The sequence below is a fragment of the Cyprinodon tularosa genome, unplaced genomic scaffold (genome assembly GCF_016077235.1).
Source record: "Cyprinodon tularosa strain WSP-4 unplaced genomic scaffold, ASM1607723v1 ctg98, whole genome shotgun sequence".
Taxonomy (NCBI): domain Eukaryota; kingdom Metazoa; phylum Chordata; class Actinopteri; order Cyprinodontiformes; family Cyprinodontidae; genus Cyprinodon; species Cyprinodon tularosa.
In genome coordinates this window covers 2,446,813-2,460,086 of record NW_024039762.1, presented here as the reverse complement: position 1 = coordinate 2,460,086, position 13,274 = coordinate 2,446,813, and the positions used below count along the sequence as shown (strand labels likewise).

Sequence of the window (13,274 nt, the reverse complement as noted above, 5' to 3'; positions counted from 1 at the left end):
CATAATATAAGTTCAATCATTATTTATGAAACTGACATGAAATCTGTCTGTTTGACCTGGTAGAATTAACCTGGTAACAACCAAGTATTGTTCTGCTGGAAAAATACTGTACAACAGAGCAAAAAGGACACCAAGATTTTCTACGCTTTTATATGAATGGCAACCTAGTGGAAAGATAGAGGCTCCTGGAGAAGCCACAAAGCTGGCTAGTTTTGAAACGTGAGACAACCGCAGAGTTCTCTCCGTGCACCCCTCAGTGAGTGTGCAGCATGGAGGACAAGTTTCCCTACTGTGGGACAAAAAAATTAATATATTAATATTTCATTTATCATTTGAAATCTGAAGTGAAATCTGAACTTTATTTCTAAACTTGTTTCATAAAAGGATGTAGAAAAATGGAGACCAGTTAGTTCCTTTTTATTTTCAATTTCCGTGCTAAATTAGATATGTAAGAAATAGATATAGAAAGGTATTCATTCATTTTTATTTTGTTGCACAAATTGTCTGATTCATTAACAAACTCAATCATATGTTCTCATGATCTAGTCTTTTTTCTAAGTCCTCCAAAAACATAATCACTTAATTTAGTAATTGTACTTTAATAAATGTGTTCATCCAAATGTCAATGTTCTTTTTAGGAAAAGTCATCAGTCTTGATGGTAAAGGCTTCCACAGAAGAACAAAAGAATAAAAACTCACCTTTTTGTGGCAGGCCTGCCATCTGACATGCACACAGCTGAATATGCACCTGTTCACCACTCAGCTGGATGCACCGTGTGGCTTTCTTTTCTATATGGTCTGACCAGAAAGGTGTTTGATCTGTGCAGACAGGTCAGGTTATGTATGAATGAAAAACCCCAAACGTTAGTACTTTTTTTCTGTATTACAAAACAGCATAATTTTGAACCTGTGGATCCTCTCCCGCTCTATCTGATAAGAAGGTTCTTGGGTTCAGTGTTCCAAACAATGCTCAGAGTAAATTTATTAATAATGCAAAAAAAAAAAAGAAATAAGATTTATAAACAGCCAATGTCAAAACTACTTATTTATTAGTAGTTTGCAACTATGCTATTATTTCTCAATTGGTATTAAATGAGATCTGCAAACTTTATAAGCTGCCACTGGATGTTCTTTACTGGAACCCTATTGTGATTCTCCTTTCATCTACTTGTTGTCCTGCTTTATTAAACTATGATTAGAGCTGGGAGGCCACAATGAAGTTTAAAAAAATAAATGTATTGTTTCTTCTTTGTTATTTTAGTTAGGAAACTGCCATCATATTTCCCTATTATTTTATAAAATAAAGAAAAGAAACCAAAAACTTGTTTATTTTTCTTTTTTTATTGTTGCTTTAATTTCAGAAAATGAATAAATGACACAATAGGTGTTACCTTAAGCAGTAACAAACAACCCGACATAGGATCCGTCATGATCGGTTTAAGGAATCTGACCCACATGCAGAGAAACCACTCAGAGAACACGGGGGAAAAGTTTAACAGGTTTATTTGATGTAATGTATACAGAAGTAGGATCTGGAACTCAGTGGACTGGTGAACCGGTGTAGGTACCAGATTGACTCGGGCTGCCAGATTGACTCGGGGGCCTGCGCCTTTTGATGACGTCACAATACATAATTGTTTTAACGTTTGCACAATTGCGCAAAACATTTTGATTGGTCTGGACAGCTTACTAAAGTAATTATAGCGGGGTGTAGGTTTTATTCGAAAGCGGGATTGTGGTTTGTAAACGGACAATTTTACGAAGAAATTCTCCATGGTCCCTGCGCCTTCCGATGACGTCACCGAATTCGCCATGGGCCTTGCGCCTCCCGATGACGTCACATTATGGCAACGCCAAATAAATAAAATAGATTTGTGACAAATAGAGACCGCGGGCGCAATGTAGTTTGTTTGAGTGGAGTTGCCATATCGTTACGAGTGGCGTTGCCATATAGTGACGGGCGGAGTTGCCATATTATGACGTCATCAAAAGGCGCAGGCCCCCGAGTCAATCTGGCAAAGTCTGAGGGGAGATCACAGAGATCACTTCAGGGACCGTAGGAAATTTGACTGTGGGTTGAATAATGCTGGTCAGGGACTCACGTTTGAGGAGGCTCTTGTCAATCCTTGAATCCAGTCAGTGTGGAGTTAATCCAGAGAAGGAGGGAACTTGTTGGAGAGCAGACAGTTAGACTTACGTTGGACCCAGAGGAATAATAGAGCAGACTGTCACTTGGATTTCCGATGGGAACTTGAACGGAAGATGTGGAGGTTTTCCTCTGCTCAGTGTGTACTGAGTAATTCCTTCCAGGGGGAGGAGGTCCAGGTATTCAGTTTTCACGGCAAGGCTTCCTGTTAAAGAGCAAAGACAAAAACACATTAAACTCAGAGAAACAAAGCTAGGTTAGACTCTGCTAATCTCAGCTTGGCTAGAGTACCCAAAACTGGCAAACACTCTGGTGTCGAGGTAGTGACAGCCCACTGCTTAAATGAACCAACGAGCCGCAGGTGTGCAGGGAAGCCCAACGAGGACAGGGCACCACCTGGTGGTGGAGAGAGAAGAAGCACAATCAACCCACACAAACTGGATTCCTAACAGGATCACAGTAACTGAGTTACTTTATTCAAAAAGAAATGTGTTAGAGTATTCGTTATTTAGACTTAGACTTAACTTTATTTATCCCTTGTGATTACTCTTTCAGGAAAACTATGGAGTTACTAACAAAAGTAACATTGTTGTAGTGTTTTGTTTCAAGCAATTTGCTACTGTGCTGTAACAAGTTTGTACTGTTGATGATATACCAAGACAATGCATTTCCATGTTAATGTCTGTTTCTCATCCCATGGTCAAAGCTCTACTCTTTTATTGAACTTCTTAGCTCACCAAGCTATTGCTCTCTACACTTGGAACCATAGAACTTGACATTTTCCAAACAGTAATTGTAGCTATAAAAGTTCAGGATTGAAAGATGGTTATGGAGCAATCACCAGGGTAAATATTGGTCTGTTACTGTGAGCAAAACTAATTTCTGCATAAATTCTTTACCATGTATACAATAATGTTTTTGTGAGCTGTGGGTTTACCATTGCAATTAAGTATTATTTATATGTATGCCTACTTTTTAATTTGAAATCCCATCTATTCTTGAGTATAATCAAAATTTAAAATAAATATCCTTCATTTGGTGAAAATAATAAATATGTTAATCATGAAAAAAACAAATATAATACCTCCAAAATATAATGTTATATATTTGTTATATATTTGTACTTTGAGATTATGTTTTGTTAATTTTTGCTATAATAAAAACTGCTGTGATTTGATATGTTGACGTGTTTCATTTTAATGCAGTAATTTCTTTTATATAGATCCTTCTTTATTCTAAACAGCTAAAAAAGTAAACAAGTGACATTTGCTAAAAGGAAATGATGAAAAGGTACTTTTTATTTTGTTATGACTTATATTGAAGTGAAATGTTATCAAAGTAACCACTTTTTGTATTCTTTTCTCCTGTAAAATGAGCCAACTTTTCTTTGCTGTTTAGGGATTTTTTCAGGGGGCAAAATTCTTGGTGCAACATTTTTGAGGTGTGGATCTAGGTGTCAGGTTAGAAACGAGGTTAAGGTTAGGGTTATGCATTCTGCAGTGATGGTTACAATCAGGCCAAGGAAGAGTGTTTTATCAATGACTGTAACCTAGAAAAAAGATAGAAAACCAGATGTGTTTGTCGTGCGGAAATGAGAATGCCTGCTGTGTGAAAGGTGAGAATTCCACAGGACACTGACATCCAGTGATGTCAACATCTTGTCATAATTTGCAGCTCATTGACAAGAGTGCAGGGCGCAGCCTCTATGTGTCATACTATAAATACAGCCTCTGATAGACTTGTGTTTCATTACAATCTAACTACTCTGAATGCTGTTTCTAACATTAACAAATTTGTCAATGTTAGAAAAGCATTTGTCAAAATTATGATTTGGGTCTGAAAATGAAAAAAAGCTAGAAATGTATTTTAAATAAGCCGTTGTGCGTTAACCCTAATGGTACAGGCTGCAGTAGTACATATTTCAGTCGTGCAAAACATGCAAAAAAGCCACATGCCCTGCAACCCTCCATCTAAATGCCTCTGCAGTATTTGGTCAGAGACATCATGTACTTAAACGAACAGATGTGGACCTGTGGCTCAGTGGTTTTTAGCTTAAAGTTTCAAAAGCTTACTGAGGAAGCAACCAACCCAACCTTTTATACAAAGGCATACGTACCTTTCACACTGGGGGTTGGGGAGCTCTATGAGGGGTGTCAAAAACCATTTCACACTTTCATACGAACTGGTTGAGTTCGGATGCACAGCTAATATACTTTTGATCTTTTCCACAGTTTCCCTCATCTAAACAAAATGAGTATAACTAACCATAACCTTTTTAGCAGTGATGACAGGTAGGTCTTTCTTATCTTTCTGTTATACTGTTCTATGTTCAGATAAAACAGCTTAGACTCAAGTATGTATGTTTTTATGACTTAACTGCATTTTAATCATATTTGGCTTTTCGCATTTTACAATTTTTCATTTACTTCAGTATAATTTGTAGGTTTGCAGTGTATCATTGTAAGTTTTACTTGATAAAGTTCAAGAACAGGAAGTATCCTGTCTTTTTAATTTTGAAACATTATTGAAACGCCATATAGCATTTTTAAAATATTGTCCAAACATCTGGAAGTGTTGCTTGTCATGGGTTATAAAAATTCTAATCAACCTATAAAAAAACGGGAGAAAAATGCTTTAAACTGTATTCTTTTATTTATTTTTATTTTTTTGCTGCAAAGATTATTTTTTATCCACATATATACAATAAGAGTAATGCAAACTGAGTCACGTTTTTACTTTTTCGCATTTTCGTCTTTGCAGTGTTTGATATATGATACTAACATTATATATATATATATATATATATATATATATATATATATATATATATATATATATATATATATATATATATATATATATATATATAGGCAATGTTATATTAGTTTGCATAAAAAAAAAAGTTTGTGATGTAATTTACATTTAACAATTATTTTATGTTAAAGAATGTATGATTTTCTTGAGGTAAATTAATGGTTTATGTCTTTATTGCTTCCTTCATCAACTGAAACCTCTATTTCTAATTATCACAAACTAATCTTTGTTGGTAGTTTTTTTTTTCTTTTATCATTGCACTTTTTCATTTTTCGGGCTGATAGCCTCCCCGGTTGGCTCCTTCTTCTGATTCTTAGTAACTGTACTCAAGACAAGCAACTTCTAACCTTTACTTTAGGTCCAAAGGAACATGCTGGTCAAGTTGAGATGTTACTTTCAATCTAAATCTGCTATGAATAGTATGAATAATTTCACACTTAAATATGTATTTAAAGGATTACGGAAACACACCAGCTCAGTTGGTGTCAAAACATGTCATTCCTAATTTCTTTCAAACCGTATTGTGCTTATAATAAACAAACCAATCAAATTGATAAAAATAAGTCATTATTACCTATTTAGTCATTTTCGTATCACCTGTATTTTCGTGAGATAATCATCAGGGGGTTGTAAAATGATGTGATCAGTCCCGTGATGTGGTTTTAGTTCTGAGTCATTCTACAGAAATGAAAAAAACAAACTATCAACATTAAGAGTCAAACCATAAAAAAAAAAAAAGAGATCGGCTGTAGTTTGTTTTTTCCTTCAATTATAATTTATCTTAAATAACTTTATTGATGTTGGCACTATTTCATATACAAATCAGCACCAGAGGTCGGATTATCTAACCTCATCTGTTTAAGATTACCATCAGTTGCACACAATAACCTTTTTCTTACCCCCCTGTCGACCACAGATGCATGTCTTCATTTATGGCAGAATATTTATAGTATATTTCCTATTGTTTCCTTTTTTTCTTTTTTAATGATTGCACATGTAACTTCAGAGTATTCGCCTACTGTAGTCTTTGCTGAATACAATTCAGCAAACATTACTCACAGGGTCTTGTTGTTTCAGTTCTGCATTTTGTGCAGAAGCAGCCCTGCTTTCAGTTGAAGTCTAACAGACAAAATTAGAAGGCAGGGAAAATAATTTATTCCTGGACAGATGTGAGCCCGGAAGCCTATAACTGTGAACATTCAGAGGGGATTTTGCTTAAAAGGGTGCGATCAGCTGTTTTCTTCCTTCAGAAACTGGGTCGTGCTACACTTTCTGTGTCAGATGAATGGATTAATACCCCAGCTGTTTCAGCTTTCACTTTTACTCTCTGGTATAGGCTCATTTAGGTAAGGAACAAAGCTGTGGCTTTAATTTGATCTCTTGTTAGTTTTTTTAGTAAACAACATTCCTGAATACGCTTTATGCTAGTCTCTGCTATCTTGTTTCTCTAGTTTCACTTAAGGAGGATTTTTACTTTCTGTTTAGTTTCCTTTTTTCTGTTTTATCTATAAGCCTTCAAATATTATAACTTTGTTTTTATTTTTGTGCCTCCAGGCAGGGCTTCTATTCTGACAAAGCCTGTATGCTCTATGTGATTATGACATTTTACGTGGCATACAGACATACCAGTGTAGAAAAAGTAGAAAAACTAGAGACCAAGCCCATAAACCTTCTTGGAGAGGTTTCATGTGTATGAAAAGAGGAAGGCTTGAAAAATCTTGTAGGAAAACTTTAAAATACCAGCACAAAGCCTCCATCCAGTTGTTTATCATCTAGAAAACAGTAGGATTTTTCTCTCAGCAGGTCCAGACAGAAACTCCTGGGTTAAAGAATATCATGTTGAGAGAAAAATTAGACAAAAAAGACAAAGAAAGAAACCAATGCCTAAGATATAGCAGGCACATAACTCCAAACTGGAAATATGTAATTATACTGAAAAGATTCATACTCAGACTTGAGGATTATAATAATTAATATAAAGATAAGTCTAAATACTCCCTCTTAAAATACCTGTTTTTGTAATGAAAAAAATGAAGTCAGACTTACCGTAATCATTTCAGATTTATTTTTCTGGCCTTAATTTTTAATTATTTAAACTTCATATATACAGGCAGTCTCATTGAGATCAAAGATCTCTTAATCTGACATACATTCTGTTTATTCAACTAACTAAAATGACAGAGGGAAAAATGCAAAATAAGAAAGATCAAGATCAATGTACAGCATTTAACTAATAATTGAAGATTTATTCTAGTCTTATATACTTTTTGGGTAGAAACCAGCTTTCTGTTGTAGCAAATGGTTTCCAAAAAAAGATAAGAAAAGATTTTCCAATCTTTAGCTCAGTTGTGTTTCAAACGTATTGCTTCTCACTTTTTAAAAATGTAACACATAAAGTGCTATTCAAGTTGGACTAAATCACCATATGGGTTAAAACAGTACAATGCGAAAGTAAATATGCTTTTTATTACAATGCAGTTATAGGAAATTCAAGAACGCCTGTAGAATCTGATAGGTTCAAATTTCCACCACGTCGCCACTGCAGACCTTCTAGACAATCAGTGAACAGAGATCAGCCGACCCCAAAGAATTACTGATGAAACAGTGTGATACATATTAAAAGAGGCGTCAAGACTTTTTTATTTAAGCAAGCCTATTCTGCCTCCACATGATTTTTATGATGTTGATTTTTATCTTTGATTTTATTTGCACTGTGTAGCACTTTGAGATTTTTATTAATGAAAAGTGCGGTACAAATTGGATTTATTATTATTATTATTATTATTATACGGTAGGTCAGTTTGCAGACACTAATAGCATGTTACTGGCCATATCCTGGCTGTACTGTATGTGAACTAGGTGTAGATCATCTATAGATGCATTATTAAGACAAGTAAATAGTACATATTTTGTAGCAAAGATGTTAAAAAGAGCAATAGTCAGGAAGAAAAAAATTATTGAAAGAAAACAATACTGTGTGGGGCAGTAAAGGTAGTCACAAATAATAAGAGAAAAAAATTGAAAGCTGAGACATTTTAAAACTGGATCCTTTCCCAGTACTGATAAAATGAACAGATGCAAACTGCAGGGGATGCCACCAAAACATTTTAACAGAAACAATGATCTTCAAAAAATCTTCAGATATGTTGTGCCTTAGAGAGTGTTGGTCTGATGCTATCATTTCAAGTAATCAAATAATCAAAGTAATCTGTACCCAGAGTAGGAGGAACTTGTTGCTCTGCAGTAGCTTTTATTTAGATAAGCTGCTCTTTTTTCAAGATAAAAATGATCTTGAAAAAGTCCCAAATAAAACTTGGTTTTATCAAAAGTTTTGGAATGGCTCAACTTGAGCCAGAATGACAGCAACTAGAGAACTAAAAACAGCGCAGAAACAGAAAAATTAAACCCAAAAGCTCAAATGCAATCTGATGATACGTGAAGATTGTAGAATATAGTTGCGCTGTAGGCTACAAATGGTTTCGCAAAAATATTTAGTGGACTGCCTCTTAAAAAAAAAACTTTGCCAAGAATTTTTAGGTCAGAATATGGTTTGAAGCCCCTCTTCCACCACAACCACATCAATAGGAAGGTTAACCACAGAATTATGTATATCTCTGGCAGAATCAAGTTGAAAATGATTGTTTCGTTTTATACGCATGTTTCTTTGGCTAGAAGAATTCATAACATTTTGGAGAGTAGTCTAACTGGAGTCCCTACTACAGTCACAGAGAATGTGTAGAGACAGCTTAAGATTAGTGGTATAGCAAGGGGGGCTTCCAACCTAGTGTTGGACAAGCAGAGTCACAATGATTGTGAAAGTTTCCCCTTTACAAACGTGAAAGTTTGTACATATAAAGGATGGTGCTTCTGACTAAGTGGGGAGCCGTTCGGGAGCATCACAGGGGGCTGCACTCACACTAGTTGTTTTACTCAGAATGCTCAGTCATGCTATTTCTACAAGTCAAAGTCTTGTTTGCAAAAATGCTCAGATGATGCTGCACTTATCGGATTTATCAGAGATGGTGTGGGAACAATCATCTTATCTTGAATGTGAAAAGGAAACTATTTTTCTTTTTTAGGAAGCATAGGATTCATTTAAGAATAGTTCAAGAATTCAACAACCTTAAGCTTCAAGTGCCCAGCACACTACATTATTTCAATTATGGTATTTTCATATATGCTGCTGAGTACAGGAGAGTTTGTCCTGAATATCTTACTGTTAGTGTGTATGTAAAGTGTGTACAAACTGAGGCAGCAGAAATGGAACAATAACTTTGACTGTCTGATAATTGTTAGACCCTTAAAACCTTGGATTATTTTTTTTGCATATTTTTTATAATATTTCAACATTTCTAGTTGTAAACCTGCGATACATAATTAAACTGGGCCACATTTCTCAGAAACTGAACTACAATGTGAATGTTGTTTTTTGACTCAACACTCTTGTGGACTTAGCAAAGCTTTGAGCTGGCCCTTCTTTGAAATGAAGAAGAAGATCTACCTGTGGGCACACTTCTTGGCATTAAAAATTGATACTTTACAATGAAATTTGTAGAGTATAAATGATAAACATGTATTTCTGTTGGCATTGTACTGTAAAGTAAAGACGCACTACAATACAGACGCCTTTAGAGGTCCAAACCAGCTAATTTTCCAGTGATCTAATCTGACTTGTGATTGACAGGTAGAATAAAATAAAATTTTGGGGGAATGCAGCCAAACTAAACACTTTGACATCTGATGGTCCATAAACAAATTTATTAACAATATTTACATCCTTGCATTGATCACTTTTTATATTCCTTAAGTTGGTAAATTAATCAAAATTTAAATTGCAGGTCAGTCCTCAGAAAAAGTTTTATATTAGGGAAAACCTACTGTAAACCTGAAAGGAAATATTTGTAAAATACTAATCAATTATCTGTTTTTTCTCTTCTTACCAGCTATAACTCTACTATGTTCTCCACTGAATCAACCACCGACTACTATGACTATACCTATGACTATCCAGAAGAAGGCTTTGGAATATGCGTTTATGAGAAATATGGTGCTTACTTTCTCCCACCCCTCTATTCCATTTTCTTCCTCCTTGGTCTCCTTGGAAACTCTTTGGTGATCTGGGTAATTGTCTCAGGAGTGAGACTCCGCAGCATGACTGATGTATGTCTGCTAAACCTGGCCGTTGCTGACCTTCTCATGGTGAGCTCTCTTCCTTTCCTCGCCCACCAAGCCAGAGACCAGTGGCTTTTTGGAGATGCTATGTGCAAAATGGTCCTTGGTATCTACCACATAGCCTTTTACTGCGGGATCTTTTTTATCTGTCTGATGAGCGTCGACCGTTACTTGGCCATAGTGCATGCAGTTTATGCCCTGAAAGCACGGACACGCACCTTCGGTATTGCAGCAGCGGCCGTCACATGGGTGGCTGGCTTTTTGGCCTCTTTTCCTGACCTGATCTTCCTCAGAGAGCAAAAAAGTGTCAACAGCTCTCATTACTGCTCCCCTGAGTATCCCATTAAGTCAATCAATGACGGAACCCTCAGCCCTCATTTCTGGAGAGTGTTTAGTCTCTTTAAAATGAACGTTTTGGGTCTGTTTCTCCCAGTTTTCATCCTGAGCTTCTGCTACTCTCAGATCATTTGGAGATTGCTGTCAACTCATACCTCTAAGAGGCAGGCCATCCGTCTGGTAGTTGTCGTGGTGGCTGTTTTCTTCTTCTGCTGGGTTCCTTACAATGTGGCATCCTTCTTCAAAGCCCTGGAACTTATGAACATCTACACCGCATGCAAAAGCAGTAAGGTCATCAGGCTGGCTTTACAGATTACTGAAGCCATCGCATACTCCCACAGCTGCCTGAACCCCATTCTGTACGTATTTGTTGGGGAGAAGTTCAGGAGACACCTTGTGAGGCTGATAAACAGAGCTCCGTGCAGTCTGTGCCAGGTGATCAAGTTGTACCTTCCTCAGGACAGAGCGACCTCAGTGTACTCACAAACTACCAGCGTGGATGAAAGAAACACTGGGGTGTAATCTGGAAGTCTGAACTCATACTGTTGCTTATACCGATACCGACAGACTGTTTATATCAAGTCATATAAGTTTTTCCTAATTTCCAGGTAATTTCAGGTATGCTTTATTTGTTGCATGTATGTAAGCCTTTAGACTTTGCTGAATGTAACACTTTCCAATGCACAATTATGTAACAATTTACCAAATACCTTAAATGTTTTTTCTTATACTGTATATATAAATTCTTTATATAAGTGTGTGTCAGTAATTCAGAATTTCTTAGGAATGCTATTTTGATTCTGTTAAACTCCCAAAATTAAATTCATTATTATATCACTTATTACATAATGTTTATGATAATGGCTTCCATCTAATAGAAAATTTATTAAGAAGAATATAATTTAACATACAAATGAAAAAGGTTTACTAGAAGAAAGTAAGTCCATATAAGGGTCTGTGTAGGGGGATAGCATTTTTATGTTTTAGAATCTCAGTTTCCCATGGCATGTTTTTGTTGCATGCATGTACACTATATTGCCAAAAGTATTTGCTCACCCATCCAAATTATTGGAATCAGGTGTTCCAATCACTTCCATGGCCACAGGTGTATAAATTCAAGCACCTAGGCATGCAGACTGTTTTTACAAACATTTGTGAAAGAATGGGTCGCTCTCAGGAGCTCAGTGAATTCCAGCGTGGAACTGTGATAGGATGCCACCTGTGCAACAAATCCAGTCGAGAAATTTCCTCGCTCCTAAATATTCCACAGTCAACTGTCAGCTGTATTATAAGAAAATGGAAGTGTTTGGGAACGACAGCAACTCAGCCACGAAGTGGTAGGCCACGTAAACTGACGGAGCGGGGTCAGCGGATGCTGAAGCGCATAGTGCGAAGAGGTCGCCAACTTTCTGCAGAGTCAATCACTACAGACCTCCAAACTTCATGTGGCCTTCAGATTAGCTCAAGAACAGTGCGCAGAGAGCTTCATGGAATGGGTTTCCATGGTCGAGCAGCTGCATCCAAGCCATACATCACCAAGTGCAATGCAAAGCGTCGGATGCGGTGGTGTAAAGCACGCCGCCACTGGACTCTAGAGCAGTGGAGACGCGTTCTCTGGAGTGACGAATCGCGCTTCTCCATCTGGCAATCTGATGGACGGGTCTGGGTTTGGCGGTTGCCAGGAGAACGGTACTTGTCTGACTGCATTGTGCCAAGTGTAAAGTTTGGTGAAGGGGGGATTATGGTGTGGGGTTGTTTTTCAGGAGCTGGGCTTGGCCCCTTAGTTCCAAGGAAAGGAACTCTGAATGCTTCAGCATACCAAGACATTTTGGACAATTCCATGCTCCCAACTTTGTGGGAACAGTTTGGAGCTGGCCCCTTCCTCTTCCAACATGACTGTGCACCAGTGCACAAAGCAAGGTCCATAAAGACATGGATGACAGAGTCTGGTGTGGATGAACTTGACTGGCCTGCACAGAGTCCTGACCTCAACCCGATAGAACACCTTTGGGATGAATTAGAGCGGAGACTGAGAGCCAGGCCTTCTCGTCCAACATCAGTGTGCGACCTCACAAATGCGCTTCTGGAAGAATGGTCAAAAATTCCCATAAACACACTCCTAAACCTTGTGGACAGCCTTCCCAGAAGAGTTGAAGCTGTTCTAGCTGCAAAGGGTGGACCGACGTCATATTGAACCCTATGGATTAGGAACGGGATGTCACTTAAGCTCATATGTGAGTCAAGGCAGGTGAGCAAATACTTTTGGCAATATAGTGTATGTACGTATGTAAGTTTTTGGACTTCAATGAATGTAACACTCTTCAGTGCACAATTATGTAACAATTGACCAAATACCTTAAATGCTTTTTACCACAAATTCTTGATATATGTGTGTTCATTAAATCATTTTTTTAGAAGGAAATGAGAAAAAAATCATGCTCTTATGATTCACTTATTTTAGTTTCTCTTGAAAATTAAGGGCAAAATGTTCTCAGTTATTATTCACTGGTGGACCCTTTTTCTTGGGCAAGTATAGATTTAACATTTTATTTGTGTGATTTCATTAATTTATAAATAAGTGCAATGTTTAATATAAGATTTTAGAGAGAGTTATCAAACCCTTATATTTTAAGTTTTATAAATCCAATCGGTTTTAAATTTCAATCATAGGAATTCAGATATAAAATGTATTTTCACATAAAAAGGTAACATAATCCATTTGAGGCTGTAGATATCCCTGTTTCTTTTTCATCTTTCAGTGAAGGTTTTTGGTTGCTCAGCAGCAGTTTTCCCCACAGCGTATACG

General features: G+C 36.8%; 1 protein-coding gene across 2 annotated transcripts; it reads left to right on the top strand.

Moving 5' to 3' along the window:
* Positions 1–4,250: 4,250 nt before the first annotated feature.
* Positions 4,251–11,490, top strand: cabz01093075.1 (C-C chemokine receptor type 5). 2 transcript variants are annotated; one of them, XM_038275907.1, is made up of 2 exons: positions 4,251–4,437; positions 9,904–11,490. In XM_038275907.1, the coding sequence occupies exons 1-2, from the start codon at positions 4,397–4,399 to the stop codon at positions 10,988–10,990; spliced, it is 1,128 nt and encodes a 375-aa protein (XP_038131835.1). In that variant the 5' UTR covers positions 4,251–4,396; the 3' UTR covers positions 10,991–11,490. The 2 variants fall into 2 exon arrangements, with proteins under 2 accessions (XP_038131835.1, XP_038131834.1); XM_038275906.1 differs by lacking the exon at positions 4,251–4,437 and adding an exon at positions 6,093–6,306.
* Positions 11,491–13,274: the final 1,784 nt, after the last annotated feature.

Coding starts and splice junctions, on each gene's coding strand:
- cabz01093075.1 (XM_038275906.1), top strand. CDS start 6,242: ATGAATGGATTAATACCCCAGCTGTTTCAGCTTTCACTTTTACTCTCT. Junction 6,307..9,903: donor TCTGGTATAGGCTCATTTAG/GTAAGGAACAAA, acceptor TCTTCTTACCAG/CTATAACTCTACTATGTTCT.